The 26,922-nt window shown below is 46.8% G+C and overlaps 1 protein-coding gene across 4 annotated transcripts in view; it reads right to left on the reverse strand.

Annotated features, from left to right (window-relative positions):
• The window catches only part of POLQ (DNA polymerase theta), a 135,269-nt gene that overhangs the window by 51,684 nt on the left and 56,663 nt on the right, over positions 1-26,922 (reverse strand). For all 4 annotated transcript variants that reach the window (XR_014709586.1, XM_084614299.1, XM_084614300.1 and 1 more), the window contains exon 15: positions 11,680-11,923. Coding sequence is in view for 3 of the 4 variants with exons in the window: in XM_084614299.1 (XP_084470425.1) it covers positions 11,680-11,923 (244 nt within the window). In the remaining variant the exon portion in view is untranslated. The remainder of the gene's footprint in view (positions 1-11,679; positions 11,924-26,922) is intronic.

Below are 26,922 nucleotides of genomic sequence, written 5' to 3' on the forward strand. Positions count from 1 at the left end.
GTGTGATTTGCCTCAACCTCCCACCCCGCCATAAATGTCTCCCCCTTACTCTCACAGATATTGTGGAGCGCACAGCAAGCAGTAATAACAATGGGAATATTAGTTTCACTGAGGTCTAAGCGAGTCAGTAAACTGCGCCAGCGCGCCTTTAAACGTCCAAATACACATTCTACCACCATTCTGCACTTGCTCAGTCTGTAGTTGAACAGCTTCTGACTACTGTCCAGGCTGCCTGTGTACGGCTTCATGAGCCATGGCATTAAGGGGTAGGCTGGGTCCCAAAGGATAACTATAGGCATTTCAACATCCCCAACAGTTATTTTCTGATCTGGGAATAAAGTCCCTTCCTGCAGCTTTTGAAACTGATCAGAGTTCCTGAAGATGTGAGCGTCATCTACCTTTCCCGGCCATCCCACGTTGATATTGGTGAAACGCCCCTTGTGATCCACCAGAGCTTGCAGCACTATTGAAAAGTACCCCTTGCGGTTTATGTACTCGCCGGCTTGGTGCTCCGGTGCCAAGATAGGGATATGGGTTCCGTCTATGGCCCCACCACAGTTAGGGAATCCCACTGCAGCAAAGCCATCCACTATGACCTGCACATTTCCAAGGGTCACTACCCTTGATATCAGCAGATCTTTGATTGCGTGGGCTACTTGCATCACAGCAGCCCCCACAGTAGATTTGCCCACTCCAAATTGATTCCCAACTGACCAGTAGCTGTCTGGCGTTGCAAGCTTCCACAGGGCTATCGCCACTTGCTTCTCAACTGTGAGGGCTGCTCTCATCTTGGTATTCATGCGCTTCAGGGCAGGGGAAAGCAAGTCACAAAGTTCCATGAAAGTGCACTTACGCATGCAAAAGTTTCGCAGCCACTGGGAATCGTCCCATACCTGCAACACTATGTGGTCCCACCAGTCTGTGCTTGTTTCCCGAGCCCAGAATCGGCATTCCACAGCATGAACCTGCCCCATTAGCACCATGATGCATGCACTGGCAGAGCCCATGCTTTCAGAGAAATCTGTGTCCATGTCCTGATCACTCACGTGACCGCGCTGACGTCGCCTCCTCACCGGTATCGCTCTGCCAGGTTCTGATGCTGCATATACTGCTGGATAATGCGTGTGGTGTTTAATGTGCTCCTAATTGCCAAAGTGAGCTGAGCGGCCTCCATGCTTGCCTTGGTATGGCGTCCGCACAGAAAAAAGGCGCGGAACGATGGTCTGCCATTGCTCTGACGGAGGGAGGGGCGACTGATGACATGGCTTACAGGGTTGGCTTCAGGGAGCTAACATCAACAAAGGGGGTGGCTTTACATCAATGAGTATTTCAGGCAGGACTTCACGGAGGGTTCCAATAAGAAATGGTGCACCTAAGTAATTGTTCTTATTGGAACAAGGAGGTTAGTCTGGCCTCTGATTGATACATGGCTAGATTTACCTCGCTGCACCATCTCTGTGAGTGACTGCAGTGTGACCTAGAGGAATGAGTCTCCTAGACAGGGGAGGGGGGGAAGCAAATGAGTACAAAACAAATCTGGTCTATTTCTTGTTTTGATCCACTCCATCTATCTTTTACATCTTTGGCTGGCAGCAGACGGTGCAGAAGGACTGCAAGCCATCCACATCTCATGGCTGCTCGGCAGAAGACGGTGCAGTAGGACTGCTAGCCATCCTCATCTCTTGCCTGCCTGGCAGAAGATGGTACAGTACGACTGCTAGCAATCCCTATCACCTGCCTGCTCACCATAAGATGGTTCAATAGGACCGACTGCAGGACTAAAGAGAATGACCTGGTCAACTCACTCCAAATTTAGTCCCTGCGCCCATGTCTGCCCAAGCGCTCCTGGCCGACATGGCCAGGAGCACCTTGGACATGACGATGATGGCTACCAGTCGTATTGTACCGTCTGCTGCCACAAGGCAATGGGTTGCTGCTACTGTGTAGCAATGCAGTACCGCATCTGCCAGCACCCAGGAGACATACGGTGACAGTGAGCTGAGCGGGTTCCATGCTTGCCGTGGTATGGCGTCTGCACAGGTAACTCAGGAAAAAAGGCGCGAAACGATTGTCTGCCCTTGCTTTCACAGAGGGAGGGAGGGAACGGGGGCCTGACGATATGTACCCAGAACCACCCGCGACAATGTTTTAGCCCCATCAGGCATTGGGATCTCAAGCCAGAATTCCAATGGGCAGCGGAGACTGCGGGAACTGTGGGATAGCGCCCCACAGTGCAACGCTCCGGAAGTCGACTCTAGCCTCGGTACTGTGGAAGCACTCCACCGAGTTAATGCACTTAGAGCATTTTCTGTGGGGACACACACATTCGAATATATAAAACTGACTTCTATAAATTTGACCTAATTTCGTAGTGTAGACATACCCTCCCTGTGACAGTCTGAGGCCCTGTTCTTAGGCTAAGGCCCTTGGCTAAGCAGCGGGGGAAGCGAACGGTCACATCCTCACATTCCAAACTTGTCACATTGAAATAAGGTGCTATTGGGCTGTTAGGAATACAATCCTGTCCTGATAATGCCTATTGCCTCCAGAGAAAGGGAAGTGCCTAGAAGATGTAAAAGGAAACTTAGTCTGATAGCATCCTGTCTGGCAAGAACTCACTTATCAATTGCTGGGATGTGAAATCCTCACTTCTGTATTGTTTTGTCATTATAGTTCCCACTTTGCTATTGTTTATTTGCATGGTCTCTGTGTGGTTCTGTGATTGTTTCTGTCTGCTGTATAATTAATTTTACTGGGTGTAAACTAATTAAGGTGGTGGGATATAATTGGTTACATAATCACGTTACAATATGTTAGGATTGGTTAGTTAAATTTCAGGAAAATGATTGGTTAAGTTATAGCTAAGCAGAACTCAAGTTTTACTATATAGTCTGCAGTCAATCAGGAAGTAAGGGGGGGGAAATGGGAACAGGGAATGGGGGTGGGGAATTGGAATCATGTTTTGCTAAGGGAGGGAATGGGAACGGAATGGGGGTGGGGAAATTGGAATAATGTTTTGCCAAGGGGGGGAAATGGGAACAGGGACACAGGTAAGGCTCTGTGGTGTCAGAGCTGGGAAGGGGGACACTAAGGAAGGAAACTGGAATCATGCTTGCTAGAAGTTCACCCCAATAAACATTGAACTGTTTGCACCTTTGGACTTCAGGTATTGCTCCTTTCTGTTCATGCGAGAAGGACCAGAGAAGTAAGTGGGTGAAGGAATAAGCCCCCTAACATTGTTCTACTATGTCAGCTCACAATTAGCACAGTCCTGAAAGCCCACTATGTGGGGAGTGACCATTAATTTAAATGAGTGCTATGCACAAAGGAGCTCAAGGTGAACAATTAGGATTTTTTCATAGGGACAGCTGTTTACTAGGAAGTGGATCAAAGCCACCAATATAATTTTCCTTTGATGTAGTCCATACAAACTTTAGAGAAACTGCGGGTAAAAACCAGTTACTTACCTTCTCATAACTGTTGTTCTTCGAGATGTGTTGCTCATATCCATTCCAATTAGGGGTGCGCGTGCCGAGTTGTCAGAAAGTTTTTCCCCTAGCACCACCAGTCAGGTCGGCTGTGGAGCCCCCTGGAGTGGCACCTTCATGGCGCTCAATATATGACCCTGCCGACCTGGCACCTCCTCAGTTCCTTCTTGCCAGTTACACCGACAGAGGGGAAGGCAGGTGGGTTTGGAATGGATATGAGCAACACATCTCGAAGAACAATAGTTACAAGAAGGTGAGAAACCGTTTTTTCTTCAAGTGATTGCTCATATCAATTCCAATTAGGTGACTTCCAAGCCTTACCTAGGCAGTGGGGTCAGAGTTAAGGAACCGCTGATTGTAGCACTGCTCCGCCGAAAGCTGCATCATCTCTGGCATGCCGGACGATGGTGTAATGAGATGTGAACATATCTACTGAGGACCAAGTTGCTGCCCTGCAGATTTCTTGTAGTGGGACCTGGGCCAGGAACAGAGCAGATGAGGCCTGAGCCCTTGTGGAGTGTGCCGTAAGAGCCGGGGCTGGTATTTTGGCCAGCTCTTAGGACGTGCGGATGCATGACATGATCCGGGAAGATATTTTTTGAGACGACACCAGGAGTCCTTTCATCCAGTCTGCCACAGCTACAAACAACTGGTTCGACTTTCTGAACGGCTTAGTGCGCTCAATGTAAAAGGCGACTGCTTGCCGAATATCCAGGGAGTGCAGCCTCTGCTCACGGCTACCGGCATGATGCTTAGGATAAAAACCAGGCAGGAAAATATCCTGACTAGTGTGGAAGCGTGACACAACCTTAGGAAGAAAGGCTGGGTGAGGTCTGAGTTGCATCTTATCCCTATGGAAAACCATATGAAGTGGATGTGAGGTAAGGGCCTTTAAATCAGACACCCTCCTTGCTGAAGTAATGGTGACAAGAAAGGCTACCTTCCAGGACAGATAGAGAAGGGAGCAAGTTGCCAGCGGTTCAGATGGGGGCCACCATTAGCCTGAACAGGACCAGGTTAAGGTCCCAACCAGGGACAGGCTGCCTCATCTGGGGATGTAGCTGTTCCAGACCCTTGAGGAACCAATCAACAATAGGGTTGGCCAAGATGGAGTGTCCAGACACTCCCTGGCAGAAAGCCGAGATAGTAGCGAGGCATACCTTTAGGAAGGACGCTGCCAGGCCTTGCTGTTTCAGGCGCAGAAGGTACTCTAAGATAAGAAGAATAGGTGCCTGGAGAGGGGGTGTATGACACGGGTCACACCAACAAGTACATCTTTTTCACTTTGCTAGGTATGTGGCTCTAGTGGAGGGCTTTCTGCAGCCGACTAGGACCTCCCTTACCTGTTCTGAGCACAGAAGCTCCATGGGGTTCAGCCATGAAGCTTCCAAGCCATGAGGTGGAGGGACTGCAGGTCGGGGTGATGCAGATGACCATGGTCCTGAGTGATCAGGTCGGGAAGGAGAGGCAACGTGATTGGGGTGTCCACTGACAGTTCCAGGAGTATGGTGTACCAATGTTGTCAAGGCCACATTGGTGCCACCACAATTATCTCTGCCCCATCCCAGCGGACCTTGAGTAGAACCTTGTGCACGAGAGAGAAAAGGCATAGAGTAGGCGGCCTCTCCACAGTAGCAGAAATGTGTGATTGAGCCCAGGCTCTGTTTCTGGAAGGAGCAGAACATCGGGCACTTTCTGTTGCTCTGGGTGGCGAACAGATCGACCTGGGGAAACCCCAACCTTTGGAAGATGAAGTGTATGACATCCGGCCAGATGGACCACTCGTGATTGCGGAAGGACCTGCTGAGGTGGTCCGCCAGTGCGTTCTGAACTCCTGGTAGATAGGATGCTTCCAGGTGAATGGAGCGGGCTATGCAGAACTCCCACAGCTGGAGGGCTTCCCGACATAGAGGAGAGGATCGGGCTCTATCCTGCTTGTTGATGTAAAACAGGTCAGTGGTGTTGTCCATCAGAACTGCTAAGCACTGACTTTGTAGTCAGGCCTGAAAGGTCTGGCATGCTAGTGGCACTGTCCTCAGCTCCTTGATGTTGATATGTAGGGAGAGCTCATCCTGCGACCAAAGGCCGTGCATTTGGAGGTCTCCCAAACACGCTCCCCATCCCAGAGGTGACGCGTCCATTACTAGGGACAAGGAAGGCTGAGGGCTGTTGAAGGGGACTCCTTTGCACACTATCCAAGGATCAAGCCACCACTGACTCGAGCACCTGCTCCGGGACCGGGACCACTGAATTCAGACTGTTGCATCCTGGGCGATAGGCTGAAGCGAGGCACGCCTGTAGAGGCCTGAGCCTCAGTCTGGAATGCCAAGTCACGTAAGTGCAGGCTGCCATGCGGCCGAGGAGACACAGGCATCCCCTTACTGTGATGGTCGGGTATTGTCAGAGGCTTGGAATCAGGACTCTGGCAAAAGTGATCTTGCCTGAACCAAGTCCAACACTGCTCCAATGAATTCTATTCTTTGGGTCAGTGCCAAGGTTGACTTGCTCAAATTGAGGAGGAGAACCATTCTCTCGAATGTGGATCTGACCAATCAGACTTGAGACTCCACCTGCCCCCTGGTGCGGCCCCAAAGCAGCCAGTCGTTGAAGAAGGAGTTTACCTGCGCCTGCATTGACCGACATGCGCTTGGTGAACACATGGGGGGCTGTTGAAAGGCCAAATGAAAGGGCCGTAAATTGATAGTTTGTGGTTGACCACGAACCGTAAGAATCGCCTGTGTGCAGGCCGAATAGCTATATGGAAGTATGTATCTTTCATCTCGAGGGCGGATCTAGTCTCCCGGATCCAGAGAAGGAATAATTGTGCCCAGGGAGACCATGCGGAACTTCAACTTTACCATGAACTTGTTGAGTCCTCGCAGATCTAGAATGGATCTGAGACCTTCCTTGGCTTTGGGGATTATGGAGTATTGGGAATAGATTCCCTTGCCCCAGAGTTCCTGAGGAACCTCCTCCACTGCTCCAATGGCAAGGAGCACCCATGCCTCCTGGATAAGGAGTTGCTTGTGGGAAGGGTCCCTGAAGAGGGATGGGAAAAGGGAGGTGGGAAAGAGGGTAGATGCAGAATTGGAGAGAATATCCCACTTCTACCATATGGAGAACCCAGCGGTCTGAAGTTATTTGGGACCAAGCACAGTAGAAGTGGGACAGACAATTCAAGAAAGGTGGGGAAGGATCCGGAGTTGAGACTGGCATGCCATCCTTGGGCGCACCTTCAAAAGGCCTGCTTGGAACCCAATGATGGCTTAGTCAGGCCCAGACCCTGGCCCTGGCCCTGCCTGGGCTGGGGGTGGGAAGGCTTTCATTTGCCATTCCTGCCCCTTCTCCTGTAAAAGGCCTGTCTTAGCTGAGGAGGATAGGAGCCTTGCTGCTTCTGCTGAGGCTTGAAATGTTTATGTTGGGTTGCAGGGGTGTGCATACCCAAGGATTTCATGGTAGCCCTGGAGTCCTTTAGGCTATGCAGCCTAGAGTCAGTCTGCTCCGCAAACAGACCTGCCCCATCAAAAGGCAGGTCCTGCATGGTCTGTTGAACCTTGGGCAGGAGTCCCGAGGCCTGCAGTCATGAGCTACACCTCATGGCAATACCGGAGGACAAGGTGAGTGCCGCTGAGTCCGCAGCATCCAGTGAGGCCTGTAAAGAGGTCCGTGCCACTGCCTTGCCCTCCCCTCTATCGCTCAAAACTCCTCCCTGGACTCTGTTGGCACCAGCTCCTTAAACTTGAGCATCAAGTTCCAGGAGTTGAAGCTGTATCTACTCAGAACTGCCTGCTGGTTGGCAATCCTGAGTTGCAACCTCCTTGTGGAATACTCTTTGCGCCCCAATAAATCTAGCGCCTGGCATTCTTGGACTTGGGTGCTAGGGCTTGTTGTCTTTGCTTCTCCTTTTCATTTACTGCAGCCACCACCAATGAGTAAAGCTGCGGTGTGTGAAGAGCTATTCGCACCCCTGAGATGGGACAAAATAGTTCCTCTCAACACCCTTCGCGGTGGGAGGGATGGAGGCCGGGGTCTGCCAAATGGTCTTAGAATCACAGAATATTAGGGTCATCTAGTCCAACCCCCTGATCAAAGCAGGACCAACACCAACTAAATCATCCCAGCCAGGACTTTGTCAAAACTGGGCCTTAAAAACTTCTAAGAATGGAGATTCCACCACCTCCTTAGGTAACCCATTCCAGTGCTTCACCACCCTCCTAGTGAAATAGTTTTTCCTAATATCCAGCCTAGACCTCCTGCTCTGCAACTTGAGACCACTGCTCCTTGTTGTGTCATCTACCACCACTGAGAACAGCAGAGCTCCATCCTCTTTGGAACCCCCCTTCAGGTAGCTGAAGGCTGCTATCAAATCCCCCCCTCATTCTTCTCTTCTGCAGACTAAATAACCCCAGTTCCCTCAGTCTCTCCTCTTAAGTTATGTACCCCAGTTCCCTAATCATTTTCGTTACCCTTGGCTGGAGTCTCTCCAATTTGTCCACATCCCTTCTGTAGTGGGGGGACCAAAACTGTACACAATACTCCAGGTATGGCCTCACCAGTGCCAAATAGAGGGGAATAATTACTTCCCTCGATCTACTGGCAATGTTCCTACTAATACAGCCCAATACAGCCTTCTCGGCAACAAGAGCACACTGCTGACTCTCATGCAGCTTCTCGTCCACTGTAATCCCCGGGTCTTTTTCTGCAGAACTGCTGTTTAGCCAGCCAGTCCCCAGCCTGTAGGGGTGCATGAGATTCTTCCTTCCTAAGTGTAGGACTCTGCACTTGTCCTTGTTGAACCTCATCAGATTTCTTTTGGCCCAATCCTCCAATTTATCTAGGTTACTCTGGACCCTATCCCTACCCTCCAGCATATCTACCTCTCCCCCCAGTGTCATCTGTGAACTTGCTGAGGGTGCAATTAATCCCATCATCCAGATCATTAATAATGATGTAAAACAAAACTGGCCCCAGGACTGACCCCTGGGGCACTCCGCTTGATACCGGCTGCCAACTAGACATCGAGCCGTTGATCACTAGCCGTTGAGCCCAACAATCTAGCCAGCTCTCTATCCACCTTATAGTCCATTCATCCAATCCAACCTTTTTTAACTTGCTGGCAAGAATACTGTGGGAGACGGTATCAAAAGCTTTGCTAAAGTCAAGATATATCACATCCACTATTTTCCGCATATCCACAGAGCCAATTATCTCATCATAGAAGGCAATCAGGTTGGTCAGGAATGACTTGCCCTTGGTGAATCCATGTTGATTCTTCCTGATCACCTTCCTCACCTCCAAGTCTTGGCACTGGCCTGTATGGTCTTGATGACGGGTAGAGCCACCCTCGATGGGCCTTCCGGGGCCAGTATGTCGACCATCAGGTCCTCCAACTCCACCACCTCCTCGGCCTGCAAGCCCATATTTCATGCCATCCTGCGACGGTGGTCCTGGCGGGTATGGCTGTATATGGGGGGCAGTCCAGAGATGGAGGTGCCTGCAATCACCTCGTCTGGGGAGGATGAGGAGGAGGCTAATGGGGGAACAGGGTCCTCCTGACCCTTTTGGTCTCCAGGAGCCTCCTGTCGTGCCTCTCTGTCAGGGCCATCCACACCTGGATCAGGCTCAGGAACAGGTGTTAGTTCCAGGGGATGTAGTGCGACCAGTACCTCCTCAGCACCGCTAGAGGTGGGACGACTGGCTGATGCCTTCAGCAGCCGTGGTTCAGAGGTCGCCAAACAGGAACCTTTGGATTGGGTGCCCTGGGCCTGGTGGTACACCCACATAGTCCAAAATGGCCACTGCACTAGTCCTTGCCACTGCACAGGCCACCACCTCAGGTCTTCCACAGCCTGACCAGAGCCGGCCCCGCTCTGAGTATCTAGACCCTGTCTCAGAGTCTGAAGAAGGGGATCGGGACTGTGATGGCCAGGGCGGCACTGAGCGGCGCTGCGAGGCTGGAGAGCGGTGCCATGATCAGGGTTTGTGCGGGGATGCGGACCAGTGCTGGGATGACTGGTGCCGGAAGCGGGACCTGCTGCACAATGGGGAATTGGTGTGAGGATTGGAGTCACGATTGGGAGGGCTAGCGCAACCTGGAGCAGCGCTGCAAGTGTGACTGCACCAGGACTCTGAGGAGCGGTGCTGAGGGATGGAGCATTGCCAGTTTGCCTCGAGACGGTGCCACACATTGCAGTACTGGAGGCTTGACTTGAAGGACCGGGGACTGCAGTGCCATTATGGCAATGAGGTCCCTCATGGCCTCAAAGGTGTCCAGGGTGGACGGCAATTCCATCTCCTCAGTGACCTGGCTTGAGGAGTCCAATGGCACCGGACTCGACGGTCCCCCTTTGTGGGGCCGAAGTTGGTGGTGCCGGCTCCAAAGTCTTTGGCCCCAGGTGCTCTTCTCTGGGACACACCCCATTGGCTGGCTCCAAAGGGGTGGGTCTCTGAGTCAGAGATCCATTCCTCCCCTGCTTCCAGTGCTGCTTCTGCATCAGGAAATGGGAATGCCACAGGTCTCTCCCAGAGTCCTTCCATGGTGCCACTTCTACCACTGCCGCCGGGGCGCTGCGCACCGATAAGCTAGGTGCCGGGTCTTGCCATGCCGATGTAGGTTGCAGTCTAAGTGCTGCCTCCATAAGGAGCTGCTTGAGGCAAAAGTCTCCCTCCTTTTTTGGTCTGGGGCAAAACCCTTTACAAATCCTGCATTTGTCCATTTAGTGTGCTTCCCCCAGACACTAAGCAAGCATCGTGCGGGTGGTCGCCCGTTGGCATGGGCTTATTGCAATACTTGCAGGATTTGAACCCTTGGGATTTAGGCATAACCCAAGTCCCAAAGGGGAACACAGTAGGGGTGAAAGGGAAGATCCTCCCCACCCCCAACAATCATCTGCTGTAACCGAAAACACTAAAATTAAACTTAACGAGGCTAGGAATAACTGTGAACTAAACTAAAAGCTAGGGAAAACGAGGAGAGCGAGTCACCACAGTTCCAACGACCGTCACTGGTGGTAAGAAGGAACTGAGGAGGCACCGTGTAAGCAGGCTCATATATTGAGCGCCATGAAGGCGCCACTCCAGGGGGCTCCACAGCCAACCATAGGGTGCTGCTAGGGGAAAAACTTTCCGACAACTGTGCACACAGCGCGCACACACCTAACTGGAATCAATATGAGCAATCACTCGAAGAAGAAACCATGTTCATGTTATAATGGAACACCTAACAACTATATCAGTTTTGAGTGTGAGAACAGGCTCTCTGCAGGGATTTAACTTACTTCACCTGCGTAGACATGCCGTATGGGTTACTTTTTGAATGGACAGAAACTTTTGCTTTATTACAGTGTTAGTTTGGCCAATGGTTTAGTTTAAAAAGGTACCTCAAGCACAAACTTCACAAAACCCCCACAAAGCATAGTGGAATTACACCAGTAAAATAATTAGCAGCCTCTTCAAGTGACAACTTGCATTTAAATAAGAAATGTACAGATACCTCCATAATTAATACGGCTCTTACTGGGTATGCAAAATTTAATTTATAAGTTTCTAGTTGGCGTTCCTTCTGCTGACAAACCAGCTCACAAATTTACAGTTGTCCAGTTAAATCTTTACAATAGTACTCTGTACTAGCAGTTTTCTCTAACATAACACTAGTAAAGGATCTCAGACTGTTACAACACAGGATTAATCAATTAGAACACTGCTGATGAGAAGAGAAGTATCATCCCTGTTCAACAGGGGGTGAAACAGACACTGAGGGTAAGTCTACACTGCAACAAAACACCCGTGACTGGCCTGGCTCAGCCGACTAAGGGCTGAGGCGATAAAACTGCAGTGTAGACATTTAGGCTCTGACTGGAGCCTGGGCTCTGGAACCCCAAAAGTGGGAAGCGTCCCAGAGTCCAGACTCAGCTCCACAGCCCAAGCCAGCTGATAGATATTTTAGTGCAGTGTAGACATACAGTACTCTGACAGATAAAGTGACTTTCCCAAGGCTATACAGTGGGTCAAAAGAAAAGTAAGGAACAGAACTCAGGACTCCCAAACTCATCCTATAACCACCACATGCTCTAATTCATTAGAAGTACTCTTGGAACTATATAGTCAAGACTGAATAACTTAACTCCATTTATAGTGGAAAAGAATGCACTCAAACAGGTGTCCAGGTTGACAACTTGTTGATCTCTCTCACCTTTTGAATGGTACAGCATTCTTCAGGGCAGTTTCCACTTCAGCAGTATTTCCTTTAGCAAGATCAGCCACTGTGATGAAGCCAGCATTATAAAGAGCTCTGGCATGCTGCGCATTCAGCAGAGATACCCGAACCAGGTCACACAGCTCCCTCTGGACACCAAAGGTGAGGCGACTCTGGAACTGGGAGAGCAACTGTTCCATGTTGTGCCATCCCAGACGGTTAGAGAAAACTGTTACCATCCCTGGAACATGAAAATTACATTCTGTTAGGCTTAATTTAACTTCAATTCTAAAAAGTTAGATCCATTTTCCTCTGTAATATTAGTTTGAACATGCAAAAATAATATAATTTAAACTAAAAATTATCTCTTTACAAGTCAGGCAGCATTCTTGATTCCCCAGTATAATAATACTCTTATGTTGCTAAATGTCTTGACCTATGCTACAGTCAGAAAAATGCTGTATAACCAGGAAACAAGCTGTAGCCTCTGTATGAAATATTTGATCAGGAAATTGCCAATACAGAAGTTCTACTCTTTAAGATGACAACATTGCTCCCTTTCTACTCTATTATCTTAACATTAAATTGCAATTAAATAGAGACTGACAGACGTGAGACCTTGGAAGCACAGAAACGTCAAAAGATATGTGCCAACATTACAGACAGATTATTCATAAATTTTTATATCTATCTATAATTAGTTAGATATCCATCTTTGTGAGCGAATGATGGTATTTTAACTCCACAGAGCAGGGTGGGAGTTCCCAGGACAGGCAAACAACTCCAGAGAAGAACTGCACATACTAGTTCAGACTGGGTTCAAGAGGCCCAGCAGACAAAGAATGGACTTTTGGTATAAAGGGGAAGACTGAACAGTGTCAGTGATCCTCTCTGATCCTCCAACTGACATGAAACTATAACTAAGAAGGCAAAACCTTCTTGGAAGGATTTGAAGGACTTTGGCAACATATCGGGGTCTCCATGTTGCAAACTGATGACACCTGGCAAGCTTAGCATGTTGCATAGATTGTCTATTGGCTTGTGCTGTGTTTCCTCTGTAATGTTTTGTTCTGAAATAAACATACTATGCTCCGTCACTGGCTGGCTAGTCACTGGTATTAGTAACCCTGCCATTATCCCTTGAGGGAGAGTGAACCACAGGTGCTGAACTAAGATCAGACCCACTAGGGCAGTGCTCTCCAACCTTTTTACACCCAAGATCCCTTTTTGAATTTAAAGGCAACCCAGGATCTACTGCACCCCTTCCCCAAAGCCCTGCCCCACTCACTCCATCCCCGCATCCTCACTCACTTTCACTGGGCTCGGGTTCGGAAGTGGGTGCGGGCTCTCGGCTGGGGCCAAGGGGTTCACAGTGTGGGAGGGGGCTCTGGACTGAGCCTGGGGCAGGGGATTGGGGTGCAGAGGGGGTGAGGGGTGCAAGCTCTGGGAGGGAGTTTGGGTGCAGGAGGGGGCTCCGGTCTGGGGCACAGTGTTGGAGTGTAAGAGGGGTGCAGGCTCTAGGAGGGAGTTTGGGTTCAGGAGGGGACTCCAGGCTGCGGCAGCGGGTTCGGGTACAGGAGGTGGTACAGGGTGCTGACTCTGGGAGGGGGGTCAGGGTGCAGGAGGGAGTTTGGGGTGCTGGCTCTGGGGGAACGTTCAAGGCTGGGGGTTGGGGTGCAGGAGGGGGTATGGGGTGCTGACTCTGGGAGGGGGCTCAGGGCTAGGGGTTGGGGTATGGCCTACTGCCAGGCAGCACTTACCTTTGCCGGCTCCTGGTCTGTGGCGCAGCATGGCTACCGCTAAGGCAGGCTCCCTGCCTACCCCAGCCCCAAGTCATTCCTGTAACAGGCCAACATGCCCCTGCTGCCCCTGGGGGCGGGGGGCATGTGGCTCCACGCACTGCTCCTCTCTGCAAGCACTGCCCCTGCAGCTCCCATTGGCCACAGCTCCCCATTCCTGGCCATTGGGAGCTATGGGGGCAGGGCTTGCAGCCAGGAGCAGGGCACAGAGGGAGATCCCTGGGGCTGCGGGGCCACGCTGGCCGCTTCCGGGAGTGGCATGGGGCCAGGGCAGGCAGGGAGCCTGCCTTAGTGGCAGCCCTGCTGCACCACTGGAGTTGTGATCAACTGGGAGATCCTCTAGGATCTACTAATTGATCGCGATCGACTGGTTGGTGACCACTGCGCTGAATAAACACAATGAATTGCAGGGGGACTGCAAACCTAAATCCCCTGTCTCTAGAGAGAGGTGCCACAGGTCCTTGCCCATAAAGAGGTGACAGTTACAGTCCTGAAACCTAAGAGGGAGCCCTTCAGGATATCATGGAGGGGGCAGAAGTGCAGTTTACTCCAAAAACTGTGACCAGGACCATCTAAGCTTACATCCTAGTATAAAGCTATTATTTCATTTGTGGTTCAAATTCTAGCAACCACAGCTATTAAAAGAACAATTCAAGCATCGAAACTCATGAAGTGCCAGAGTTAAGACTGAATGTACATCCTTAATTCTGGTGCAAATATAAATATTACAGGATTTAATTACCTAAAACACATACTATTTTCTCAATATATTGTATATATTTTTTCTACAATACTACATACATATGTAGGATTTGGCTATTTTTTTATTCTTGTACTCAGACTATAACACCTGATTTTTCATAGACTATCTTCTCAATAATGTATGCATTTTATTAATTTTATTAGTCCTAATGTACTAATACCTTCAGCAGAAAAAATTTTCTTTGGAGACACCTCTAAGCAATTACCGTGGTAGCACTCTCACAAGCCATTTCTTTAAAGAAACACACTGATTTATATTGTGTATTTCATAAGGTTTGTTTTGTTTTGTTTTTAAATGTCTCATATAGAGAAATATCCAGGTTTTGGTAGGACCTATCCTCAAACTATTTTAATAAAGTTCAGATATTACCTTTCTCCAAACAGCAGATGTACTTTAAAATAGTGTTAAAATATTTTTTATGAGTGAAAATTTGAGTACAGAATTTGTGTTTGTAAATCACAGATCTGAAAGTTATCAATATGTTCCTAACGAGGCAAGTCCAAGTAAAGTGAAAAATATTTTTTTCCAAAACGTGATTTAATTGGCATTTCTAGGTGCTAAATATTTAACTTTATTTAAAAGCCTACAACTTTAATTTTTTTGAGTTGAAAATTTTCAAAAAATTCTGATTTCTTATAGAGCACCCTTTAAATAGTATGTCCAGATTTTTTTAAAAACCCTTTAAAAATTAAAAGTTATCTTGTTAGCTATTACTTCTAACTATAGTAGTAGGTACATAATTCTCAGACAGAAATATGTCCCCTTACAACATATTATTGTGATTGCAATTAGATATATTAATGAAGCATCATTGATAGCTATGTAACCATTCAAAAGGAATTGTAACTGAATTCCAAACTCCTATATATGTCAGCATGTTTTCACTACTTTTCTATGTTATACTTCATCTGCACTATGTTGTAAAAGTAACCTTCCACACAAACTTCTACATGGATAGATTTTACAAAAACTAGACAAGCCATTTACAACACAAACTTTGCTTCTCTACAAAGGAAAAAGGACACTAAACTATCTAAACTGCTACATGCCACAAGGAGCCACAACAGTAGTTCCCTTAACCCACCCAACAATATTGTTAATCTTTCCAGCTATACTCTTAGCCCGGCAGAAGACTCTGTCCTATTGGGGCCTCTTCTTTTGTCTCACCAGGCCCACGAACATGATACAGTTCTGTGGTGACCTAGAATCCTACTTTTGACATCTCCGACTCAAAGAATATTTCCAACACACCTCTGAGCAATATACTAACCCACAGAATCCTTCCTACCAACACTACAAAAAGAAGGATTCTGCGTGGAGTCCTCCTGAAGGTTGAAATCACAGACTGGACTTCTACACAGAGTGCTTCCGCCAACATGCACGGGCTGAAATTGTGGAAAAGCAGCATCACTTGCCCCATAACCTCAGCCGTGCTGAACACAACGCCATCAACAGCCTCAGGAACAACTCTGACATCATAATCAAAAAGGCTGACAACGGAAGTGCTGTCGTCATCATGAATAAGTTGGAATATGAACAAGAGGCTGCTAGGCAGCTCTAACACCACATTCTACAGGCCATTAGCCTCTGAGGATTACCAAAAGAAACTACACCATCTGCTCAAGAAACTCCCTGAAAAAGCACAGAAACAGATCTGTGCAGACACATGCCTAGAACCCCGACCAGGGGTATTCTATTTGCTACCCAAAATCCATAAACCTGGAAATCCTGGATGCCCCATCATCTCAGGCATTGGCACCCTAACAGCAGGATTGTCTTCCTATGTGGACTCTCTCCTCAGGCCCTACGCTACCAGCACTCCCAGCTATCTTTGAGACACCACTGACTTCCTGAAGAAACTACAATCCACTGGTAATCTTCCTGAAAACACCATCCTGGCCACTGCACCCCATATTCATCATAGTGGTATGATTATGATATGATTATGACATAATTATGATGCATCTAGTACAAGATGTGTCATGTGAGGGGTCTATGGAAAAGTTATGATTTGTTATTTGTATGCATGTAACATTTTTGTATCTGAAGTTATTGACTATGTATCTGTATTTCAAATGTGGTTACATCTGGGTGATACCCACTAGGCAAGATGCTTCCAGTCTAGACAGCTGACTGAAGGCCCTATTCAAGGTAACGGGCCATTTAGGGAAACAATAGGCCTTAGGAGAAGCTTATCCCCCACCTGGTGAGCCTTTCTGGGAACGCTTCAGATAGCATATGGACAACGGCTGCTGTGACTCATCGGGAGCATGCCATGGCACATGATCAATTCACATGAAACTAAACTCCATTTTGGTACCTGTATTTTCCCAGCCCGGTTTGTGGAAACTTAACTTAGAACAAAGGCGTTCCCGCCATATGGAAAGGCTATAAATAGGGCCCTACCAAATTCACGGCCATGAAAAACACATCACGGACCATGAAATCTGATCTCCCCCCGTGAAATCTGGTCTTTTTTGTCCTTTTACCCTACACTATACAGATTTCATGGGGGAAACCAGCATTTCTCAGATTGGGAGTCCTGACCCAAAAGGGAATTTCAGGGGGAGGGGGAGGTACAAGGTTATTTTAGAGGGGTCACAGTATTGCCATCATTACTTCTGCGCTGCCTTCAGAGCTGGGCGGCCGGAGAGCGGCAGCTGCTGACTGAGGGCCCAGCTCTGCAGACATCAGTGCAGAAGTCAGGGTGGCAGTATCATACCATGACATCCTTACTTCTGCGCTGCTGCTGGCAGTGGCTTTGCCCTCAGAGCCGGGCTCCTGGCAAGCAGCCGCCACTCTCCAGCTGCCCAGCTCTGAAGGCAGCGCCAGCAGCAGCACAGAAGCAAGGATAGCAGTACAACAACCTCTCCTACAATAACCTTGTGACCCCCCCCCACAACTCTTTTTTGGGTCAGGACCCCTACAATTACAACACCATGACATTTCAGATTTAAATAGCTGAAATCATGAAATTTACTATTTTAAAAATCCCATGACTGTGAAATTGACCAAAATGACTGTGAATTTGGTAGGGTCCTATGTAGAGTATCCTCAAGCCAATCAGCTGGGTTTTTATTGAACAAGAAAATTGTGGCAAAGGAAACGATGCTAAGCTACCATGAATTGATAAAAAAATGTCTCGCCCTCCAGGAAATTCCACACATCCTTTAGGCAAAGGCTACTTTATGGGTTTGGGATAGAACTAGAGGTAAAAAATATTATTTTCCCTCACCAATGATACCCATTGCAAATAATCCAGATCTTAACCCAAATCATGAACTTAAGAGCTTTAAACACTAGGAGAGCCATGGAATACAACTGGTTGGCCAGCTATTCAGTAAAGGTTTCAGAGTAGCAGCCGTGTTAGTCTGTATCCGTAAAAAGAAAAGGAGTACCTGTGGCACCTTAGAGACTAACAAATTTATTAGAGCATAAGCTTCCGTGAGCTACAGCTCACTTCAACTTTTCTAACTTTTAGACATCAAAACTAACTTTAACTAACTTTAATTAGCCCAGTCTCACATGGTTTTTTCAAGTTAGGCATTATGTTTCTCAGCTTTCTAAAAAAGCTAATTTATATAGAAAGCTAATTTTAATAGAAGAAATGAGGTCTGGTCAATTAGGAAACAAAAAAATTATAACTAATTGATATCAACCTTTGTAGACAACTTTCCTAACCAAAATATGTCCATATATGACACACTGGGAAATTATCCTCGAGGAATGGGATTTCCTCTGGAAAAGAGGACCAGCAACCTCAGTCTGTTGCATGATAGAAAATACTGGGATGCAATCCATGACCAAATATCACAAATTGTTGGATATTTATTACCAAATGAACAGTTGGTAATCCTCCTGGCGCTTCCTAGTGAAAAATAACCACACAAAAGGAAATGAAGTAGTAATGTCTCATCTACTAGAAGCTGCTCCCTCTCACTGGAAAAAGAAAAACAATTCAGCCATAGATAAATGGTTCAAAAAAAAAAATGGGAGGTTGCTGTTATGGAAAAACACACCACTTATGAACTGAGCAAAATAGAGAGAACAATACTTCAATATTTGGTTAACATTTTTTCAATACACAAAGTACTTTCACCTGTAACAGAAACCAGCACACCTGTCCAATTTTTTTTTTTTTTTAAACATTTGATAGACCTGCCTGGTCCATTAAATATGTGTTGTGACAAAGTCAGGCAGGAGGGTCTGGGAAAACAAGTATGTTAGCCCTAGAATGCTAAAGGCTCTTTTCCCTACAAGCTGGGATGGGGTTACTTCAGGTCAGTTAGTAACACCTGAGTCCAATTAAAGGCTGCCTGAAACCTGTTAAAATCTCTCTCCTGGTGACAGAGAGAGGGGGGAGAGACAAACTGCTGCAAGGCTGGAGGCAGCAGGGAGATAGGCTTCTCCAGTGTGAGAGACTGTGCTTCTCCCCATCCGAAGACACCCAAAACCAAGTGCCTGTTTAGGGGAAGGACTGACACCCTGGGACCAGCGACAGGACACCACCTGCTTCAGGGAGGGGGCCAGGGAATGGTATTCCTTTTTTGTTTTGGTGCCTTATAGACTTGTTTCCCTTTGTTTGGCAAAGGAGCACTCCTCAGGCCTGCTCCAAGGCCTATCTGGAAGGCTCTGAGAAACAAACCCCGAAGAGGGAAGATAGACATGCTCCAGAGTGGGGGCTGATTTACCTCAGGCTCTGTCCCTGCCAGAGGAAGGAGCGCTAAGCCCAGCGAGGCAGAAGGGGTGCCTTGCCACAGTGTATACAGAGATTTCACTCAATTAATAAAATCGTTAGAAATCACATCATACATGTTGTAATGATGCTCACTCTGCAATATGTTAAATAGAGAGATCTGATGACTATATTAATGAATAATCTCTCTGTTATAATGGATTATTTTTTGGTTTCTGATATTTCCATGTGAAGGATTGTAAATTTGTTAATACTTCCTAAATAAATAAATAATATATATGAATGAAAATTAGCATGTTCTCATATACTTAATAACTATCATAATGGACATGCACTCGGGGAAGAATTAAGGTTGCACGTTCATATTCAGCCTTAGCTTTGGCACAGCCTGACTTCTGAAACCTTAACATTGCATTAACAGAGTTGCCCAGATATTAAATATGGCCCCACAGTATGCCAACATTTTTATGGCTGACTTAGAACAAAGCTTCCTCAGCTCTCGTCTCCTAACACCTCTACTCTCCTTGCGCTATATTGATCACATCTTCATCATCTGGACCCATGGAAAAGAAGCCCTTGAGGAATTCCACCATGATTTCAACAATTTCCATCCCACCATCAACCTCAGCCTTGTCCAGTCCACACAAGAGATCCACTTCCTGGACACTATAGTGCTAATAAACGATGGTCACATAAACACCACCCTATGCCGGAAACCTACTGACCGCTATTCCTACCTACATGCCTCCAGCTTTCACCCTGACCACACCACACGATCCATCGTCTACAGCCAAGCTCTGCGATACAACCGCATTTGCTCCAACCCCTCAGACAGAGACAAACACCTACAAGATCTCTATCAAGCATTCTTACAACTACAATACCCACCTGCAGAAGTGAAGAAACAGATTAATAGAGCCAGAAGAGTTCCCAGAAGTCACCTACTATAGGACAGGCCTAACAAAGAAAATAACAGAACGCCACTAGCCATCACCTTCAGCCCCCAACTAAAACCCCTCCAACGCATTATTAAGGATCTACAACCTATCCTGAAGGATGACCCAACACTCTCACAAATCTTGGGAGACAGGCCAGTCCTTGCCTACAGACAGCCCCCCAATCTGAAGCAAATACTCACCAGCAACCACATACCACACAACAGAACCACTAACCCAGGAACCTATCCTTGCAACAAAGCCCGTTGCCAACTGTGCCCACGTATCTATTCAGGGGACACCATCACAGGGCCTAATAACATCAGCCACACTATCAGAGGCTTGTTCACCTGCACATCCACCAATGTGATATATGCCATCATGTGCCAGCAATGCCCCTCTGCCATGTACATTGGTCAAACTGAACAGTCTCCACGTAAAAGAATAAATGGACACAAATCAGATGTCAAGAATTATAACATTCATAAACCAGTCGGAGAACACTTCAATCTCTCTGGTCACGCAATCACAGACATGAAAGTTGCGATATTACAAGAAAAAAAACGTCAAATCCAGACTCCAGCAAGAGACTGTTGAATTGGAATTCATTTGCAAATTGGATACAATTAACTTAGGCTTGAATAGAGACTGGGAGTGGCTAAGTCATTATACAAGGTAACCTATTTCCCCTTGTTTTTTCCTACCCCCCCCCGACATTCTTGTTAAACCGTGGATTTGTGCTGGAAATGGCCCCAACTTGATTATCATACACATTGTAAGGAGAGTGATCACTTTAGATAAGCTATTACCAGCAGGAGAGTGGGGTGGGGGGAGAGAAAACCTTTTGTAGTGGTAAACACCCATTTTTTCATGCTTTGTGTGTATAAAAAGATCTTCTATACTTTCCACAGTATGCATCCGATGAAGTGAGCTGTAGCTCACGAAAGCTTATGCTCAAATACATTGGTTAGTCTCTAAGGTGCCACAAGTACTCCTTTTCTTTTTGCGAATACAGACTATCACTGCTGTTACTCTGAAACCTGTCATTAAATATTCAGTTACTGTTAAAGAGCAGAGGTTCTCAAACTGTGGTCCGTGGACCACAAGTGGTCCATGAGCTCCATTCAGGTGTCCGTGGATAGTTCCCTCTAAGGTGCGCGCCTGGGTGGCTGCTCACAAGAAAATGAAGGGTCACCCACTTAATTAGTGGAGCCACACAGGTGTGGCTACACTAATTAGGTGCCTGGACCCAGGAGAAGACACACATGTAAGGTGAGGTGGTGGCGGCCTTGGGGGGAATAGGGAATAGGTGGGAGGGTGAAGTGGGGTGAGAAGAGGGGGTGGGGGGAATTTGGAATGTGCAGGGCCGCGGCAGCCAGAGAAAGAGGTGACTTTCCCCAGGGCTGTGGCTGCCAGGGAAAGAAGGCCCTCTTTCCCAGCCTCACCTTTGTGGCTGCTGCAGCAGGGGAGAGACCGCCCTCCTTCCCAGCCCCAGCTCAGGGGCTGCTGTAGTGGGGGAGAGAAGGCACATCCATTGCATTAGAAAGGTAATATTATGGATATTAGAATAGGAGTTGTGTGCTTTTATTTGTAAAACAAAAAAACATTAATTAAGGGGTATTTTTTTTAATATAGTGCTTTTAACCAAAGTGCTTTACAATAGTTAGCTATCAGTACAAACAACATTTATCATTATGAGGTCTGCTGAGACCCTCAGCAATTTTCAAGTGGTATGCAAAAGAAGAAGTTTGAGAACCATTGTTAAAGAGAATTAAAAACTCATGTTTTCCTTAAATGTTGCAACAAAAGCTATGCATTAGACCAAGTTTCTTTTGTTCATGGTGCAAATGAACAAAAGTACCAAAACCTGAAAAAAATATCAAAACTTCAAGTGTCTGTAAGGAAAGAAGCCTGCCCCTCTACAACATAACAATCCAAGAGTTCATTCTGACTCTGTAACCTGCAGCAGAATATATACTGTTCCATCCTCTCCAAATCTCACCTCTCCCTACTATTAGAGAACAACTTTCAAAGAGACCCTAAAATAGAAATTTTTATTATGGACCTTTTTAAAAGAAGTTCTACTCTCTTTTCTTGCCTACAGCAAAGGATGAAGTCTGAGTCAAATCAATGAAGCTGGCTCCTTCTGGATAGCTCCTCTTGATACTGGTTTTCAACCTAAAAATTAGGGCCTCTAGGTGCTACTGCAATACAGATTAAACAGATTTAAAAATTTGATTAAAGCTAATGTTAAAAAAAATTATATAATCTGACATTTTGTCTATTATTGTTACAAAATACCTAACGTTACTGTAACTGAGAGAATAGAGACTTTTTTCTTTGTTTACTTTTTGTATTTGTATTTTGTATTTGACTGTATTTTGTCTATAAATTTCACTATTTCCCTGTTGGTCTTGCACACAGTTACAATGGACAGAAAAAATGGTTACTTATAGCAACTGTAGTTCTTCAATATGTTGTAGTCAATGTGGATCCCACTCTGTGGTGCGCATGCAACCCACGTGGACGAGCACTGAATCTTTGCAATAGCAGTGTTGTTTGGGGCTACATCTATGCAGTACATGTCTTTGAGTCTCTCGTCCAAAGGCATTAAAGGCAGGGCAGCCACAATCATCCCTCAGTTCCCTTGCCGATATGAAGCACTCCAGAAAAGCAGGGATGGAGGAGGGCAGGTCACAGGATCCACAGTAAGGACAACATCTTGAACACCACAGTTACTATACACCAAGTAACTGTCCTTTCTTCAAGTATGTGTGCAGGGGAGCTGGAACAGTTTTTATAGCAGGGGTTCTGAGAACCATTGAACCAAACTATAAACCTTGTATATAATGGAAACCACTGTCCCTACCCCTAGTTTCAGCACCTATGTATGTGTGTCAGAGTGGATTCCTCACTGGCCAACAAGCAGTGCCCCACCTGGAAGGTGGAATTGAGGAGTCTTGATTGTCTTAAACAGTGATTGTAATACCGCTCTTCCAAAGCTGGCATCTGACTCTGCAGCTAGAAAGAGGGCACAGTGTCTAAAAAAAAGTAATTGACATACTGCATGTGATTGCCTTACAGATTTCTGATACTGAAATGTTCCTAAAAGTGGAAGATGTAGCTTGTGTTTTAGTACAGTGAGCTTTACATTTGGGGGCAGTACATCAGGATCTGGTAGCAGAGCAATATGCAATATATGATCCATATCCTCTGGAAGGAGATTGTTGTTTCTAGGCCTTTGAAGGATCAAACTAAGAGACAGAATGATAGTCTAAAGGGATTTGTTCTGTCAAGATAATACAATGAAGATCTTGAAACACTTAAGGTGTGAAGATGTTTTTCTCCTGGCCCAGAATGAAGTCTGGGGAAGAAGACAGGCAAGTTGATGGAATGATTTAAGTGAAACTTCAAGATCAGTTTAGGTTTAAATTCTGGATGAGGTCTCACCACCACCCTGTCCTCATGAAACGTTGTTTAAGGGATATCAACGGTAAGGGTTTGCAGCTCGCTGACCCTGCTGGCCGAAGTTATGGCAACTAGGAAAACTGATTCAAGGGTACAGTGGTATAAGCAGATTCCGCAAGTGGTTCAAAAGGGAGCTCCCTAAGGCTTCCCCGGACAATGGTGAGATTCTACATAGCAGAAGGTTCCTTGATGGGAGAGTTAGCATAGAGTAGCCCTTTCAGAAATCTATATATTGTAGAATGTGAAAAGATTCAACAGGATTGGACAGGTGAGACCCCTGATGAAATTGCTGCTAGATTAACTTTGATGGAGCTGAATGAAAGACCCAATTATTTTAAATCCTAGAGGTAGTCCAGGATCTTTGGTATGGGAGCCTCCACTGGGTCAAGACTGCATTAGGTTGCCCATATTGGAATCTTTTCCATTTAGAGGAATAAGTTTTCCTTTTGAGAGGTTTCCTGCTTTGTAGGAGGATTTCTCGCACCTGAAGGGAGCAGTCTGTCAGTATTAACCAGCCAACATTCAAGCTGTCAGATGCAGTGACTCCAGATCCAGATAAAGTATCTGACCTTGGATCTGCAATACTAGCTAAATGATATTCAGAGAAGATCTGTTAGCCAGAACTATCTTGAACAGTATGGAGCTATTAGGACTATTTTGCCTTTGTCCCAGATGATTTTACAGATTCACCTGGAATCAGGGGAATACTTGGAAAAGCGTACGGGGTTCCTAGGATCCACCAAGTGAACAAGACATCTTGCAGCAAGCCTGATCTTATGCCTTCTCCAAAACAAAAAGGCTGGACATTTCTTGTTGTCTATTGAGGCAAACAAGTCTATCCATTGTTAGAATATTAGGTCTATGATGGACCTCCATAGCAACCACTTGTGGTTAGTGATGGATTGTTTGCTTAGGACGTCTGTCAGATTGTTGCTAACTCCCTGTAGGTGGAGGGCTGATTGGGGTTATTCCATGAAGTTGACACAGAACTGATGAGTAGGCAACTCCTTGTTTGTGTAATATATTGCAGATGTGTTATCCATCAAAATTTGCACTCTGGAATTTTGTAAGAGATCAGAATGCAGAATAGCCTGATCACTCACAGCTTCAATACATTTATGTGAAGAGTCATATCCTTTTGACCCCAGATCCCTTGTATCGAGAGGTTTGGGTGGGTTTCCCAATCCGTGGTTGATGAGTCTATGAGAAGTGTCTTCCTCCATAAGTGGCGGGGAGAGGATGTTTCTTTTCTGGTCCTCTTTGTGGATTTGGAGTTCTCCTGAACCACAGGCGCTTTTAATGATCCTGACTAGGGTAAGCATAGAAGTGCTAGGATCCCTTCTGTGGCACTTGATATTTTTTTCTCCATCCTTTTGGTGGTAGGAGGAATGGTGACCAGCATTTGCCATAATGCCTTTGCAGGGTCAAGTATCCCCTTGTTAATTGGGAGGGCTAATCTGGCCAGTGCGAAGGAATTTGAATGACTGGAGTATGAATATCCAGGGCCTCTGAGTCTAGCTAGCAGTTCCTAGAATGTCTTAAAATCATCTGGTGCTGGTATTGGAGCTATAACCTTCACCTTGTATGGGAACAATGAGGATTCCTGAAGAAACGAAGGAAGATGCTGCTGTTCCACTAATCCCACTTCGTCCAGTGTCTGATGTTCATCGTCTCAGTCCAGTGTGGGCAAGCTGGACAGCAATGCTGATGGGGAATAGGATCTCTTCCACTTCCTTGAGAGATGGGATAGAGATTGACTCCTGAAGGCATGGGAAGGTGGTCCCCAAAAGGCCCAGTAGGACTAGGATGGCACCTTATACTGGTACAGCTGGCTTCACTGGGGTTGGCCAGCCCATTACCATGCATGCCAGGATTGTGACAAGGCTCTAATTGGGGAAGCATTCAGTCCATTACACAGGATCTTCTTCCTGAATATTAAAGGGAGATAGTTTGATGCTGGCAAAAAGATATGGCCCAGTGATGGGGATGAAAAGCATATCTTGTTAAAGAGCAGTGCCAAAGTGTAAAGTGATCTTGGTGCCAGGATGCTATCATGTGCCAATAGCAATGATGGTCTCTGTGCCGAGGAAGACTCTGGTAAAGATGTAGATTCCACTGAAGCACTGGAACATATATGAGCAGAGGACTCTGCAGCCAATGTTGACGTCAGTATTTGCATTGCTGACTGCATCGATGCTGCCATTGAGGTCAGTACTGGGTATGTTTGTTAATGCTGAGCTTGTGACCAAGCCTGTGCTGCTAACCCCTGTGATGGCTGAGGGCTTAGTGAACTTCTCTCTGGCACATCATTTTTTTCAACCTCTCCTTATGAGACAAAACTGACCAGTGTCTAGAGCAATGCTTTTGTCTGTGCTCCAGCCAACCTTGTCCCTCAGTACCGGTAGTTGGTGCCAGAACTGTTGGTGCTGGGATCATCCATGCAGAGTCCTTTGACAGTGTTTTTTCTCAGTGACAGGACTTGACATAGTGCAGTGGTTCCCAAACTTTAACAGCCTGTGAACCTCTTTCACTAAATTGTGAAATCTCGTGACCCCCCTTCTAAAAATGAATATTTCCAGGGATTTAAGTTTAAATTTCCTCCGTGGGGCTCCTGCTGCTGGACCCCGTTGACCGCCCCAACTGCCTGGCCCTGGTCTCCTTGGGGCTTGGGCTGCCAGCCCCACGCAGAGCGCTGGGGTTCGGGCTGCCGGCTCCCCCGCTGATGGGTGAAGGGCTCAGGCTGCCAGTCCCAACTGCCCTGCCCCAATCTCCCTGGGGTGGGTCCTGCAACCAGGTCCCACATGCTGCCTCCAATGCCCAGGGTCCTCTGGCCGCCATTAGTGACATTTTTCTGGCGAACCCCCTGTAACATTCTGCGAACCCCAGTTTGGGAACTAGTGGCATAGTGGAACATCTGGTGGGGACACTCAAAGAAGATTTCTTCAGTGCTTGATCAGTCTTAGGAGCACCATCTCCTCAGGGTGAGATGACGACTCACTGACTGCTCCTTAAGATAGAGCTTGAAACACGTGCCTGTGAGGAGAATGAACAGCAGACAAAGCACTGATCCAATACATAGTTCTCTTCAAGGCAAAACAAGCAGCAGCTATGGCCCTCAATAAGCAGAATGAGGCAGTCACAGTATGGACAGGACTTAAAGTTTTGAGTCTACCATGAGGCACATAGTAGTGCAAAGCTCCTAGTGAAATTGTAGGGGGGGGTTGGTTGTGTGGTTTTGTTTAGTTTTTTTAAAATGGTCCCAAATTGGTAAACTAAGGGGAAACAGGGACATTTTAAAAAGGTAGGTAGATGACTGTTATCAAAATATAGCAAACACTAAAGAGTAGCGACCTGGACATTTGTTCTGTCTTGCTGTCATGGGCAGTAAGGGGAAACTGAGGGCAGTTGCAGCCCCCCTGCCTTTATACCCTCAGATGAGAGGTATGGGGACATGTGCTTACATATGCAGCTCCAACAGACACTGCTATTCAAAAGATTCCACTCTGGCACACGAGGTGCATGCGCACCCTAGAATGGAATGCTCAAAAAAGAAATGATAGAAAAATATAGTCAAATGAC

Source organism: Lepidochelys olivacea (genome assembly GCF_965140295.1).
Source record: "Lepidochelys olivacea isolate rLepOli2 genome assembly, chromosome: 1".
NCBI classification, from domain to species: Eukaryota; Metazoa; Chordata; order Testudines; family Cheloniidae; genus Lepidochelys; species Lepidochelys olivacea.